The sequence below is a fragment of the Sapajus apella genome, unplaced genomic scaffold, assembly GCF_009761245.1.
Source record: "Sapajus apella isolate SASKATOON/1434 unplaced genomic scaffold, GSC_monkey_1.0 scaffold19, whole genome shotgun sequence".
Taxonomy (NCBI): domain Eukaryota; kingdom Metazoa; phylum Chordata; class Mammalia; order Primates; family Cebidae; genus Sapajus; species Sapajus apella.
In genome coordinates, this window is record NW_022436959.1 from 15,564,990 (window position 1) to 15,580,207 (window position 15,218).

Here is a 15,218-nt window from a genome sequence, read left to right on the forward strand (position 1 = left end):
CCAATGACTTTCTTCAGAGAACTGGAAAAAACCACTTTAAACTTCATATGGAACCAAAAGAGAGCCCACATAGCCAAGTCAATTCTAAGCAAAAAGAACAAAGCAGGAGGCATCACACTACTGGACTTCAAAATATACTACAAGGCTACAGTATTCAAAACAGCGTACTGGTACCAAAACAGAGATAAGAACAATGAAACAGAACAGAGGCCTCAGAGGCAACACCACACATCTACAACCATCTGACCTTTGACAAACCTGACAAAAACTAGCAATGAGGAAAGGATTCCCTGTTCAATGAATGGTGATGGGATAACTGGCTAGCAGTGGGCAGAAACCAGAAACTGGACCCATTCCTGACACCTTACACTAAAATTAACTCCAGATGGATTAAAGATTTAAACACAAAACCTAACACCATAAAAACTCTAGAAGAAAATCTAGGCAAAACCATTCAAGACATAGGCATAGGAAAGGACTTCATGACCAAAACACCAAAAGCATTGACAACAAAAGCCAAAATAGACAAATGGGACCTAATCAAACTCTACAGATTCTGCACAGCAAAAGAAACAGTCATTAGAGTGAATTGGCAACCAACAGAATGGGAAAAAATTTTTGCAGTCTACCCATCTGACAAGGGCTGATATCCAGAATCTACAAAGAACTGAAACAGATTTACAAGAAAAAAATAAGCCCATTCAAAAGTGGATGAAGTATATGAACAGACACTTTTCAAAATAAGACATACATGAGGCCAACAAACATATGAAAAAATGCTCATCATCACTGATCATTAGAGAAATGCAAATCAAAACTACATTGAGATACCATCTCATGCCAGATAGAATGGCAATCATTAAAAAATCTGGAGACAACAGATGCCGGAGAGGATGTGGAGAAATAGGAACACTTTTACACTATTGGTGGGAGTGTAAATTAGTTCAACCATTGTGCAAGACAGTGTGGCGATTCCTCAAGGACCTAGAAATAGAAATTCCATTTGAACCAGCAATTCCATTACGAGGTATATATCCAAATGATTATAAATCATTCTACTATAAGGACATATGCACATGAATGTTCACTGCAGCACAGTTTACAATAGCAAAGGCCTGGAACCAACCCAAATGCCCATCGATGATAGACTGGACAGGGAAAATGTGGCATGTATACACCATGGAATATTATGCAGCCATCAAAAACGATGAGTTCGTGTCCTTTGCAGGGACTTGGGTGAACCTGGAAACCATCATTCTCAGCAAACTGACCCAAGAACAGAAAATCAAACACCGCATGTTCTCACTCACAGGTCGGTGTTGAATAATGAGAACACATGGACACAGAGGGGAAGCTTCATACACTGGGGTCTGTCAGGGGTGAAACAGGGGAGGGACAGTAGGGGTTGGGGAGTTGGGGAGAAACAGCATGGGGAGAAATGCCAGATATACGTGATGGGGAGGAAGGCAGCACATCACACTGCCGTGTGTGTACCTATGCAACAATCTTGCATGTTCTTCACATGTACCCCAAAACCTAAAATGCAATTTAAAAAAATGGTAAAGGGTAGATCACTACTGATTCCTCGGAAATACAAACTACCATCAGAGATTATTACAAACAACTCTATGCACATAAACCAGTAAATATGGAAGACATAAATTCCTGGACACTTGCACACTGCCAAGACTAAGCCAAGAAGAAGTTGAAACCGTGAATAGACCAACAACAAGGTCGGAAGTCGAAGCAGCAATTAATAGCCTACCGACCAAAAAAAGTCCAGGTCCAGTTGGGTTCACAGCCAAATTCTACCAGACATACAAGGAGGAGCTGGTACTATTCCTGTTGAAACTATTCCAAACAATACAAAAAGTGGGAATCCTCCCTAACTCTTTCCATTAGACCAAATCATCCTGATACCAAAATCTGGCAGAGACACAACTAAAAAAGGAAACTACAGGCCAATGTCCAAGATGAACACAGATGAAAAAATCTTCAATAAAATACTGGCAAACCGAATCCAATAGCACATCAAAAAGCGTTTCCATCACAATTCATTCCGGGGATACAAGGTTGCTTCAACATACGCAAACCTATAAACGTAATTCACCACATAAACAGAACCAAAGACAAAAATCACATGATTATCTCAACAGATGCAGAGAAGGCCTTTGACAAAATTCAACAGCCCTGTATGCTAAAAACTCTCAACAAACTAGGTATCGATGGAATGTATCTCAAAACAATAAAAACTATTTATGACAAACCCACAGCCAATATCATACTGAATGGGCAAAAATTAGAAGCATTCCCTTTAAAAACTGGCACTAGACAAGGATGTCCTCTCTCACCACTCCTATTCAGTATAGTATTGGAAGTTCTAACCAGAGCAATTAGGCAAGAAAAAGAAATAAAGTGTATTCATTTAGGAAAGGAAGAAGTCAAATTGTCTCTATTCGCAGTTAACATGATTGTATATTAAGAAGACTCCATCATGTCAGCCCTAACTCTCCTTAAGCTGATAAGCAACTTCAGCAAAATCTAAGGATATAAAATCAATGTGCAGAAATCACAGGCATTCCTATACACCAGTAACAGACAAACAAAGAGCCATATCAAGAACAAACTCCCATTTGCAATTGCTACAAAGAGAAAAAAATACCTAGGAATAAAACTAACAAAGGAGGTAAAAGATCTATTCAAGGGGAACTACAAAAAAACTGATCAAAAAAATAAGAGAGGATACAAACAGATGGAAAAACATTCCACTCATGGTTAGGAAGACTCAATATTGTCAAAATGGCCATACTGCCCAAAGTAATTTATAGATTCAATGCTATCCCCATCAAGCTTCCATTAGCCTTCTTCACAGAACTGGAAAAATCCACTTTAAACTTCATATGGAACCAAAAGAGAGCCCACATAGCCAAGACAATTCTAAGCAAAAAGAACAACGCTGGAGGCATCAAGCTACCTGACTACAAACTATACTACAAGGCTACGGTAATCAAAACAGCATGGTACTGGTACCAAAACAGAGATATAGACGAATGGAACAGAACAGAGGCCTTGGAAGCAACGCCACACATCTACAACCATCTGATCTTTGATGAACTGGATAAAAACAAGCAATGGGGAAAGGATTCCCTGTTTAATAAATGGTGTTGGGAAAACTGGATAGCCATATGCAGGAAGCTGAAACTGGACCCCTTCCTGACACCTTACACAAAAATTAACTCCAGATGAATTAAAGATTTAAACCTAAGAACACCGTAAAACCCTAGAAGAAAACCTAGGTAAAACCATTCAGGACATTGGCACAGGCAAGGACTTCATGACTAAAACACCACAAGCAATGGCAACAGAAGCCAAAATAGACAAAAGGGACCTAATTAAACTTAAGAGCTTCAGCACAGCAAAAGAAACAATCATTAAACTGGCAACCAACAGAATGGGAAAAAATTTTTGCAATCTACGCATCATATAAATGGCTAATATACAGAATCTACAAAGAACTGAAACAGATTTACAAAAAGAAAAATAAACCCATTCAAAAGTGGGCAAAGGATATGAATAGCCACTTTTCAAAAGAAGACAAATATGCAGCCAACAAACACATAAAAAAATGCTCATCATCACTGGTCATTAGAGAAATGCAAATCAAAACCACATTGAGATACCACCTCACACCAGTTAGAATGGTGATCATTAAAAATTCTGGAGACAACAGATGCTGGAGAGGATGTGGAGAAATAGCAACACTTTTACACTGTTGGTGGGAGCGTAAATTAGTTCAACCATTATGGAAGACAGTGTGGCGAGTCCTCAAGGATCCAGAAATAGAAATTCCATTTGACCCAGCAATCCCATTACCAGGTACATACCCAAAGGATTATAAATTGTTCTATCATAAAGATACGTGCACACATAGGTTCACTGTGTCGCAGTTTACAATAGCAAAGACCTGAAACCAATCCAAATGCCCATCGATGATAGACTGGAGGAAAAAAATGTGGCACACATACACCATGAAATACTATGCATTCATAAAAAACGATGAGTTTGTGTACTTTGTAGAGACATGGATGAAACTAGAAACCACGATTCTCAGCAAACTGACACAAGAACAGAAAACCAAACACCCCATGTTCTCACTCACAGGCGGATGTTGAACAATGAGAACACTTGGACACAAAGAGGGGAGCATCGCACACTGGGGTACGTTGAGGGGAAGCTTCAGAAGGGATAGTGGGAGGGAGGGTTGAGGAGGGATAACATGGGGAGAAATGTCAGGTATAGGTGATGGGGGGATGGTGACAACAAACCACCTTGCCATGAATGTACCTATGCAACAATCTTGCATGATCTGCACATGTACCCCAGAATCTAAAGTATAATTTAAATATATATATATATATATATATATTTAGTGTCAACTTGATTGGACTGAAGGATATAAAGTATTGTTCCTGGAGGTGTCTGTTAGGGTGCTGTGAAAGGAGATTAACATTTGAGTCCGTGGACCAGAAGAGGCAGACCTACCCACAATCTTGGTGGGCACCATCTAAGCTGCCAGCACAGCTAGGATAAAAGTAGACAGAGGAATGTGAAAGGACTAGGCTGGATGAGTCTTTCTGGCCTCCATCTTTCTCCCATACTGGATGCTTCCTGTCCTTGAACACTGGACTCCAAGTTCTTGAGCTTTAGGGCTCTTGGATCTAAACAAGTGGTTTGCTAGGGTCTCTCAGGCCTTTGGCCACAGACTGATGGCCGTACTGTTGGCTTCCCTGCTTTTGAGATTTGGGGACTCAGACTGGCTTCCCTGCTCCTCAGCTCGGAGATAGCCTGTTGTGGGACTTTGTCTTGTCATGGTGTGAGTCAACAGTCCTTAATAAAACTCCCTTTCATATATACATCTATCCTATTAGTCCTGTCCCTCTAGAGAACCCTGACTAATACAGAGATGATGATGGCGTGGGAGGCATGATTTCGAATACAATGCAATTTACTTGTGGGAAAATTGCTTATAACTGGGTTTTAAATAATTCCTGTAACGGCTAAACGAAGGCAGTATGCGGCAGTATTTTGTGTCTAAACTTATATTTTTTAAAGCGGCTACTGTAATGCACACAAGATATTTCAGATCTGTATTACCTTATCAAGTGCTGTGTATGGATTTTCTGCATTAAATCCAAGAGGGGCATAGCATCTGAATCTCTCTCTGAACTCTGCCTGCTTTCCCTGATTAGTGGGGGAAAAAAAAAAAAGTGATTTTCAAACAAATACTTCAATTATCCTTGTAAAACTTTTCTTAAAGCAAAAACTTGGTAACTAGCTTACATCAAACAAAATACATTTTTTCCTTATCAGAGTGACTTCGGCATTATGGAGGGGTGAGACTTCATGTCTGACAGTTGCTGCGATCTTTTTAGTAGTTTTCCATCTTTCAGGTAATTCCTGCAAAAGCAAAGGTATAAATGGGAAACTACTTCAATTCCTAAAACAAATCAACCCTATAGGATTAAATTACTGTAATATCTTTTTTTTTTCCTCTCTTGAGACAAGGTCTGGCCCTATCCCCTAGGCTGGAATGCACTGGCATGATCTCACCTCACTGAAACCTTCACCTCCTGGGTTCAAGCAATCCTCCCACCTCACTCTCCTGAGTAGCTGGAACTACAGATGTGCACTACCACGCCTGGGTATACTTCTGTTTTTTGTAGAGACGGTTTCACCATGTTGCTCACGCTGGTCTTGAACTTGGGAGCTCAAGTGATTCACCTGTCTTTGACTCCCAAAGTGCTGGGATTATAGGCATGAGCAACCATACCCAGGTAAATGATTGTAATTTCTTTACACTAACCCATGACATCTTTTCATTCTTACATAATCAGTTTATCAAAAAAAAAAAAAAAGATGAAAGTTATGAAAAGGCTTAGAACTAGGGCTGATTCACTGGCACTGCTGGGTTCAGAACCAAAGCATGTACCAGAATTGTTCTCATCTCAGAATTCATGGCAATCTTTTCAAAATAAACACAAATCTCCCAATTTTTTTTGCTGCTGTGGGAATAAAATTAAAATGCTCTGGAAATGACTTTGCTGATCTCTAACAACTAGAAATGGAAGCCAGCCAAGTTAAGTAATCTGGCAAGTGAAAAAAAATATGCTTTGAAAATGGTGGGGCAAGGATGAAAATGTGAATCAATCACATCCTCTGCTTTTCTCTAGCTCTCAAAGCTCTGTACATTCTCCTCCTTGATGGAGCATTGAGGTTGGGTTTATTTTAGGTGATCAGGATTTTTTGAAGGGAGAAGAGGCAAAGGGAAGAAAGGTTAATTCCTACTCTATGTAGGACAAAAAACACAATAAATAGTTCAGGTACCAACTCAACTCCGCTCTCCCTGCCTACAATGCAAATAGGACAAAAGCAAGTTATTTTCTCTGAGGAGCCATGCATGGAGCATAACTACCATTGAAAAGCATTTCTTGTGTCCCCGCTAACAAAGCATTGTTCCTCTGGGTCATCTCCTGGGAAACTGAAATTGTTTTGTCATACAAAACCACCCATAGTGATGGAACTCTACTTGTATAGCTGAAGTGCAAAATTCAAAGGTTCTAAAGACTATCTTGTAACCCTCAATAAACATTTGATAAATGATTCAGTAATTATGAAGAACGCGTTGTGCTAAGTCTAAATACTATTTGAATAGTGAACAGGGTGCTAAAAGGTAAAACACATTCTCTGACTTAAATTGTTTTATCATCTATCAGAGTAAGCGAGGGTCACAAACAATAACTATTCTACACAACAGAATGTCTATCAGAAGGGCTATGTGTTATGGAACCAAAACAGTTGGGAGACAACATGGTGTCATGACAGGAATACCAAACCAGCTCAGGAACTAAGGGACCTGGGCTCTAAACCCCCTTGTCCTTCCCTCTTGCGGCTTCTCATCAAAATTCTGCATCCTCCTCTGTACAGAGTGTCACTTTGCATTTCCAATTCCATTCCGTGGAGCCTAAGTATTGCATGGGGTTCCTTCAGAGGCCATGGCTGGGAAGCCAGGAAGAAATCACATCCATGAGCTCAGGCCCCCTTACCCCTCTTCAAACACAACAGACCTGCATTATATTTGGGGATACCAAACCAGTTTTTACTTGATAAAAATAAATTTTCTTGAAACCCAAAAGATCAAATGATCTCCAAAGCCTCGCTAAGTCAGATGATCCAATCAAGGATGAGGTAACATTGAAATTGAGGCTCAACAAAATGACTAGATTCCAACAGGCAAAGATTAGGGTGAGATCCCTTGAGGTATGACAACCAATACAGGACGGCATGAGTGTGTGAGCTCTTATGGAAGCTGGACAGCGTTCGGGAAGGTAGGCAAAGTTAGTGAAGGTTTCTGAGCAGAAAAGCGACTGGATAAATCCTGCAGATTAGAATATTCATCTTGTATCAGAGTATATTGTGGGTGGGGTGTGAAAAGGAATGGGATGAATTAAGGAGTAACTGCTGTGATTGAAGTGAGGCATAACAAGAATTGAATTAAAATGGGTCTAACAGCAATGGAAAGAGGCAGAAGACTGAAGAGATGGTGCACCAGCAGAAAGACCAAAGTGCCGGTGTTGAGTCCCCTTGACTTTAAGGAAATCATACTTCAGCTCTTAGTAGGCACAGCCAGACTTCGGGGTGTTTTCACACAGAACTAAGCATAGACAAGTATTTGCTGAGTGTTATGACTTCTCAAAATAATAAAAGAGAAAATGAAAGTAACTATCACTTAAAGTTGCTTAAATTAAAATGAAATTGGTCCCTGTTACCCTCCAAATATACCATATACTGCCTGTGAATCTTATTTTTCCTCCTGACAAGTCTAAATTACTGATACACAACTAAAATTGTATCCTGCTTTTGAAATGCTGAAAAGCTTAATACTTTCAATACTACCATCACCTGAAGGATTGAACCAAACTTTTATAATATGAATTCTGGAGGCCATGTCTAAAATTCCCTCATCAATTACTTACATTATGACTACTTCCTGTGAGAAATAGTTTAAGGTCCAGCATCTGATTCAAGGAATATATAAATCTTCCTAGAAACAAGAAGTATTTATAGCCGCTTCTACTGTAACTGTTTTATCTTTTGGTCTTGGTATGTATCTATCTGTCTAGAACTTGTCATCTTGCTAGATGTCTCACTGGATTGCAAGCTCTAATGACAGTTTAATGCTTAAATAGAATTTAACAATTCACATACGGTCATTCTTATAGTCTTCATAGTCAAGAGAGCACTTGTAAATACCTGGCTGCATTTAATCCTTACAAAGCAAAATGACAGAATATAAAACAGAACAGCCACTGTGAGAAACCGTTTGGCAATGAATCAAAAAGTTAAACATGGAATTACCAGATTACCCAGCAATTCCACTCCTAGGTGTACTGAAAGGAACTGAAAACAGATACACAAACAAATACACACTAATGTTTATAGCAGCACTACTGACAATAGCCCAAAGACGGAAACAACCCAAAAGTCCATCAACAGACAAGCAGATAAACAAATTGTGGTATGGACATACAGTGGAATGTTATTTACCCATAAAAAGAAATATAATGCTAATACATGCTACAATGTACATGAACCTTGAAAACATTATACCAAGTCAAAGAGGCCTAACACAATGGGTCACATATTGCATGATTCCATCTGTATGAAATGTCTAGAATAAGTGAACCCATAAAGGCTGAAATAGATTGGCAACTGCCAAGGGTTGGAGGGCAGGGCTTGGTGGAGCATGGTGGAGGATAATGGGGAGGGACAGAGAAGTGGCATGGGATTTCTTTCTGGGAGCGATGAAAATTTCTGGAAGTAGACAGAGGAGGTAGTTGTGCAATGTTGTACTAAATTGTATATTTTTAAATGGTTACTTTTATATGTTATCTGAATAGTAAATTTCACCTCAATAAAAAAAGAAAAAATGGAAATTGATGGGAGAAATTATAGAGGAATTTTTAAAATGAGGGATCATGAGGCATATTTAAGCAAAAAGGAAGTGTGGTCTTAGATATTAACAAACTTGTCAAGGCAAGCAGAGAAGATGAACTCATATAATACTTGAAAACAAATCTAAATTTGTGTTTTGTGCTGTGACTACTAAACAAGATGAATCCAGTGAAAGCTTTTTGGTTAATGTGTCCAACTGATCACAATTGCAAGGTTAAATATAAGTATGTGTGTGGACACATAAACACACACAATTTATAGATTATCAATATTAGCATAGAAAAAGAACATCAATAGTGAAACTGTGGTTCATAGTTTCAGTTATAATTAAAGAGACTTTGTTATTAAAAAAGCTCCCAAATCTTTCTACAGCATGGAAACGGGAGGATAGGATGGCATAGAAATCTGTTTAGGAAACACAGTGATTTCCCCATCCAAATTGAGTTTCATTTATTTATGATGATTATTATTATTTTGAGATGGAGTCTCGCTCTGTCCCTAGGCTGGAGTGCAGTGATATGATCTCAGCTCACTGCAACCTCCACCTCCTGGGTTCAAGTGATTCTCCTGCCTTAGCCTCTTGAGTAGCTGGGATTTACAGGTATGTACCACCATGCCTGGCTAATCTTTTGTGTTTTTAGTAGAGAAGGGGTTTCACCATGTTGGCCAGGCTGGTCTCGAACTCTGGACCTCAGGTGATCGGCCTGCCTCAGTCTCTCACAGTGCTGGGATTGCAGGCGTGAGCCACCACACCTGGCCTATTTATTCTTTATTAACATGTCCATGATATGTTTGCAAGACTACAATACTTCTCAACTGACAGGTAGTTTTTTTTTTTTTTAATGAAAAAAAGTATGGATATATTTCATGTCTGAAAATGGTAAAAGCGAACTCAAAAAAGCACCTTACAGGTTATTTATAACCTACATAGTTTCTAATAAGAAGGCAGTGGAGCACAGTGGTTAAAAGTATGGTGTCATAGAACACACCCAGGGTGTGGTAGCTCATGCCTGGAATCCCAGAACTTTGGGAGGCTAAAGCAAGAGGATTGCTTGAGCCCAGGAGTTCAAAACCAGCCTAAGCAGCATAGCAAGACCATCTCTACAAAAAATTAAAACATTAGCTAGGTGTGGTGACTTGCACCTGTAGTCCCAGCTACTCGGGAAGCTCAGGCAGGAGGATATACTATTTGTGTGACCTTTAGAAAGTTATTAAATCTTCTTAAGTATCAGATTCATAACCTGTAAAATGATAACATCAAATGTGTACAGTATAGATTGTTGTAAGGATACTGTAAGACAGTACATGTAAAGCACTTTGCTAAAAAAGAGACGCTCAATTTATGGTAATTATGATTATTTCACCTCTGCACTTACCTCTAGCTGAATATAGACTTGCTCAGGCATCTTCTGACCATAGCTTTCCAAGAGGGTAATGGTTTCTTTTAGAGGTTCAAAGAGTTCATCAGTAACTTTCTGTTGGCTTCTCACAGCCAGAAGATGCCCCATGATGTCAACTAAACCATCATGATCATCTTCATTTAATTCTCTCTGAAGTCCTGCATCTGTCTCCTTTATAAATTCTTGCAGCTCATTCAGACTATTAAATATATATGTACATACATACACACAAATTCAGTTTATTAAAACATTTAGTATAAGATTTCTGATTGAATCTTATTTTCATTATGTACCTGATTAAACATTATTTATCTCTATTATGAAATTGGCAATATTAATACTCTTAAAAGTAACATCTCAGTTTTACAAAGCAGTTTATAAAGTTTTAATTCCAAATACCAAAGTACAAACGCTACCTGTCAATGACAAATCTCAAAAGATGCTCCTGAAACATCCAGCTCCATTTCTTAATTATGGTTAACAAGCTCACTTTGAAAGGCTTCATGTCCACCTTGAACCAACTATCAAACACTTTGAAGTCATCAAATTTGCTCATCTGGACATATAAAGCTTCATAAATGTCGATCTGTAGTTAGAAAAAAGTTAACTAGAACAACTCAATGAAAAGCCAGTTCACTACATTAAATGCTAAGGGTTTTCCTTGCCTGCTCTTTGAATTGCTCAAGAGTTGGTGGTTGTTCGGGAATTTCTTCGTTTGCATGAGCATCCATTTCCTCTGAAGATACAGCGTGACCGTACAAGAGAAAATGCTTCATAAACTCAGCTCGATCATCCACCCAGAGGTAAGCATGGGTCTCCAGGGTATTTCTAAAATCTAAGACTTTTTTGATGACATTTGCCACTCTGTTCATAATCTCCTGCCTGACCTCTGCCAGGCCTAACATATTATCCATATCATTCTAAATGAGAGGAAAACAAAGCACTTATTATTCAAACCAATGTTGCTCTATCAATTATCTACAACATAACATTACCAAGGTAATTCTTCAAAGGGAGAATGGTTAGAAGAATTAACAATCATGTTGCTTTTTCCAACTTCTGTTTTCTTTGTGCTTCCCATTACCCTAATTTGTTCCGGGTTTTGTTTTCCAGTGTTTTTTGTTTGTTTGTTTTTTTGAGACAGGGTCTCACTTTATCACTCGAGCTGAAGTGCACTGGCTTTATGAGAACTCAGTGCAGCCTCTAGCTCCTTGGCTCAAGCAATCCTCCTGCCTGAGCCTCCTGAGTAGCTGGGACTATAGATGCATGCCCCCCACCTAGTTAATTTTTCTAATTTTTTGTAGAGATGGTCTTGCTATGTTGCTTAGGCTAGTCTTGAACTCCTAGGCTGAAGCAATCCTCCTCCCTCTGCCTCCCAAAGTTCTGGGATTCCAAGCATGAGCTACCACACCCAGCCACAATTTGTTTTTGAATCACTAATATGAAAGTTAAATACACATTTACTAAGAAAATACCTGATAATTTTTTATTTTCAGATGTGTTGCTATTCGGTTCATCTGGGCAGACATTCTAAAACTATTGCATAGCATTTCTTCTACCAGATCATAGAAGCCATCCGCAGCCTCTCGGTCTAGAGAAGGTTTAAACACAATCTCGGGAGGCAGTAAGATCATTTGTGCTTGAAAAAATGGTGCCGGTTTCAACTGTTTCTCTGTATTCTTCAGAAAGAAGTCTAAGTCATGCATTATAGCCTGAAAAAAGCCTTCCACCACAATGTCATCAATGAATTCTACATAAATTTTCCAAGTATCCAGAGAGGGATCAGCTTTGAAGAGCTTCCTATTTTCCTAGAAACAGACAAGTATTAGTAGATGAATATAAATAAATAAATAGCATAAAAACGAAACCTTTCCATTTAAATAGTTTGTAAAAGAAGAGACTGCATTTTTGTGCCCAAGACAGGAACATTCAAATACTAAGTTGCACAACCTTAAGCTACATGTCAAAGATCTAAGCAGGAATTTAGAACCTTAAGTTCACACATGAAATACATTCGAAAGTCATTTTTTCAAGGAAAGTTCACTACAAAGATTGCTATCTTCAGATACAGACAGGAAATACACTAGCTCCAGATAAATTCTAGAGATAATGGACCTGGGCTCTAGTTTTTGCTCTGTCACTAACTATGTCCTTAGACTTTGCCTTCCAGGGCCTTCCCTATAAATAAAGAGATCCATCAAACTGGTCCTTCAGAGAACACTGTTCTGGAACATCTGAAGATTATCAAGTCAGGGAAGTACGGTGTACTCTATGCCCTTCTTGGAGACTCACAATGTACCTATTTTATTAAAGCCCATTGAGGCTAGTACTGAAAAGTCAAAGAATAACAGATGCTGATGAGGTTGCAGAAAAAAAGGAATGTTTATACACTGTTGGTAGAAGTATAAATTATATATTAGCTCAACCACTGTAGAAGACAGTGTGGAAATTCCTCAAAGAGCTAAAAGCAGAAATACCATTTGACCCAGCAATCCCATCACTGGTACATACCAAAAGGAATATACGTCATTCTATTATAAAGACATGCACATGTGTGTTCACTGCAGCACTATTCACAATAGCAAAGACATGGAATCAACCTAAGTGCTCATCAATGATACACTGGATAAAGAAAATGTGGTACATGTACATCATGGACCACTATGCAGCCATAAAAAAGAATGAGATCATGTCCTTTGCAGGAACATGGATGGAGCTGGAGGCCATTATCCTCAGCAAACTAATGCAGGAGTAGAAAACCAAATACTGCATGTTCTCACTTATAAGTGGGAGATAAATGATGAGAACACGTGGACACATAGAGGGGAACAGCACACACTGGGGCCTAAAGGAGGATGGGGGTTGGAAGGAGGGAGAAGATCAGCAAAAATAACTAATGGGTACCAGGCTTAATACCTGGGTGATACAATAATTTGTACAACAAACCTGCATGATGCACGTTTACCTATCTAACAAACCTACACATATTCCCCTCAACTTAAAAGTTAAAATAAAGTCCACTGAATGTGGTTTAGCCCAATTGTTTTCAGACCCTGTTTAAGCACAAAGAATTTTTTTTTTTTTTGCAAATCATCTATGATAAGCAACTTGTGGAATAGCAAGTTCTAAGCTCCCTTTGTGCCTCAACAATATGAGCTTCTTGCACCTGAGCATCTCATATCCCAAGAGTTTGGGTGACATAATGGACAAGCCAGTGGGGCAAAAATAGGGCCTGAAGACAGAGGTATGGTTAAAGACCACTACAGGCTGAGCATATAGTGTGCTTGGCCCAGAGACACATGTTTCAAAAGGTTGGGTGGGCAGCAAAGTTGATTCCAGAGAGGCTATCAGAGTGGCTAAACTTGCATAGTCTATACAGACCAGAGAGCAGATGCCCAAGGCAGGAACTGTAGCACAGAGCAAAGGAGACATTGGAATGAGAGCTGACTATAAGGTGGACTTTCTGCTTTGACTATTCTTTACCATGGATATATGATCCAGATGCAACAGTATGCGCTTTAAGCAAGAATCAGAACTAGAGAGGTAAGTATAGATCCTAAAAAGGCAGGGCAGAGAGGAAAGAACCCTAGCCCTCAAACAAATTGAAGAGCTACTCCTTCTCAGGAATGCTGTGTTGCCTACCAGCCAGGTGGAACAATTCACATCTGTGTAATCATGTGACATGCACCCCTGGAATTGTGCAGTACACATCCTAGAGAAGTATACACAGCTGCCCTGACCCCTTTGTAGGTACTAAAAGGGAAAAGTATAGGTCTCAGAGCTAAAGAAAAATCCTTAGAGACCATCTTGTTAGGTCTCTTTATCTTAAAGATATTGATATGGTTTGGCTCTGTGTCCCCACCCAAATCTAATCTTGAATTGTAATCTCCACATGTAATTTGTAGCCTGGTGGAGGGTGATTGAATCATGGGGGCAGACTCCCCACCCCAACCTGCTACTTGCTGTTCTCTAGATGGAATTCTCATGAGATCTGGTTAGTTGATAAGTGTGTGGCTCTTCCCCTTTGCGCGCTCGCTCACTCGCTCGTGCGCGCTCCCCCCACCCCTGCTCTCTCTCTCCCTCTCTCCCCACCCCGTCACCATGTAAGATGAGCCTTGCTTCCCCTTTACCTTCTGCCATGATTCTAAGTTTCCTGAGGCCTCCCAAGCCATGTAGAACTGTGAGTCAATTAAACCTCTTTTCTTCATAAATGACCGTCTCAGGTAGTTCTTCACAATAATATGAATACAGACTAACACAGATATGAAAACAAAGACCTTATATGCATTCAGTGTCACACTAGCGGGAAGTTAATAGCTGAGCTAGGACTAGAAACCAGCCCTCTTGACCTCCCAGGGTAGGGTCTTTCCCATCATGTCATAGTCATACACACTATTTTGAACAAAAAGATCCGGTTTACAACACTACAGTCACACTGATGAGAAATGCTGTATATTTAGCACATTAGGGTAAAGGGAGCAAAAGGAAGAGAAGAGAGCTTTAGATCACTGAATGATCACTCAGGTCCCTTCCAGACCCAATCTTCAATGGTCCTGCTCCTCTCTTCTCTCTATCTTTAACTCTGACTCCAGACCACTCACTGACACCCCACTGGCCAGCAAAGATGCAGCATGCAAAAGGCAAAACTGCCTCACCCTTGGCCATATTTCTACTGCTTTTCCCCAAACCACTCGCCTCACCAGAAGCCTGAGAACTAGGTTCAACATCATGTACTAAGTCAAGAGGAAAACAATCACTTGACCCAACTTATGGAAACAAATAATCATTTAATTTCCATTTTAAAGC

General features: G+C 39.5%; 1 protein-coding gene across 1 annotated transcript in view; it reads right to left on the reverse strand.

Moving 5' to 3' along the window:
* Positions 1-15,218, reverse strand: part of DNAH11 (dynein axonemal heavy chain 11) — a 406,504-nt gene that overhangs the window by 315,634 nt on the left and 75,652 nt on the right. The window contains exons 15-20 of the mRNA XM_032287021.1: positions 11,888-12,220; positions 11,078-11,332; positions 10,829-10,998; positions 10,389-10,611; positions 5,341-5,457; positions 5,155-5,241 (exon numbers count right to left, since the gene is read on the reverse strand). Of these exons, the coding sequence (XP_032142912.1) occupies positions 5,155-5,241; positions 5,341-5,457; positions 10,389-10,611; positions 10,829-10,998; positions 11,078-11,332; positions 11,888-12,220 (1,185 nt within the window). The remainder of the gene's footprint in view (positions 1-5,154; positions 5,242-5,340; positions 5,458-10,388; positions 10,612-10,828; positions 10,999-11,077; positions 11,333-11,887; positions 12,221-15,218) is intronic.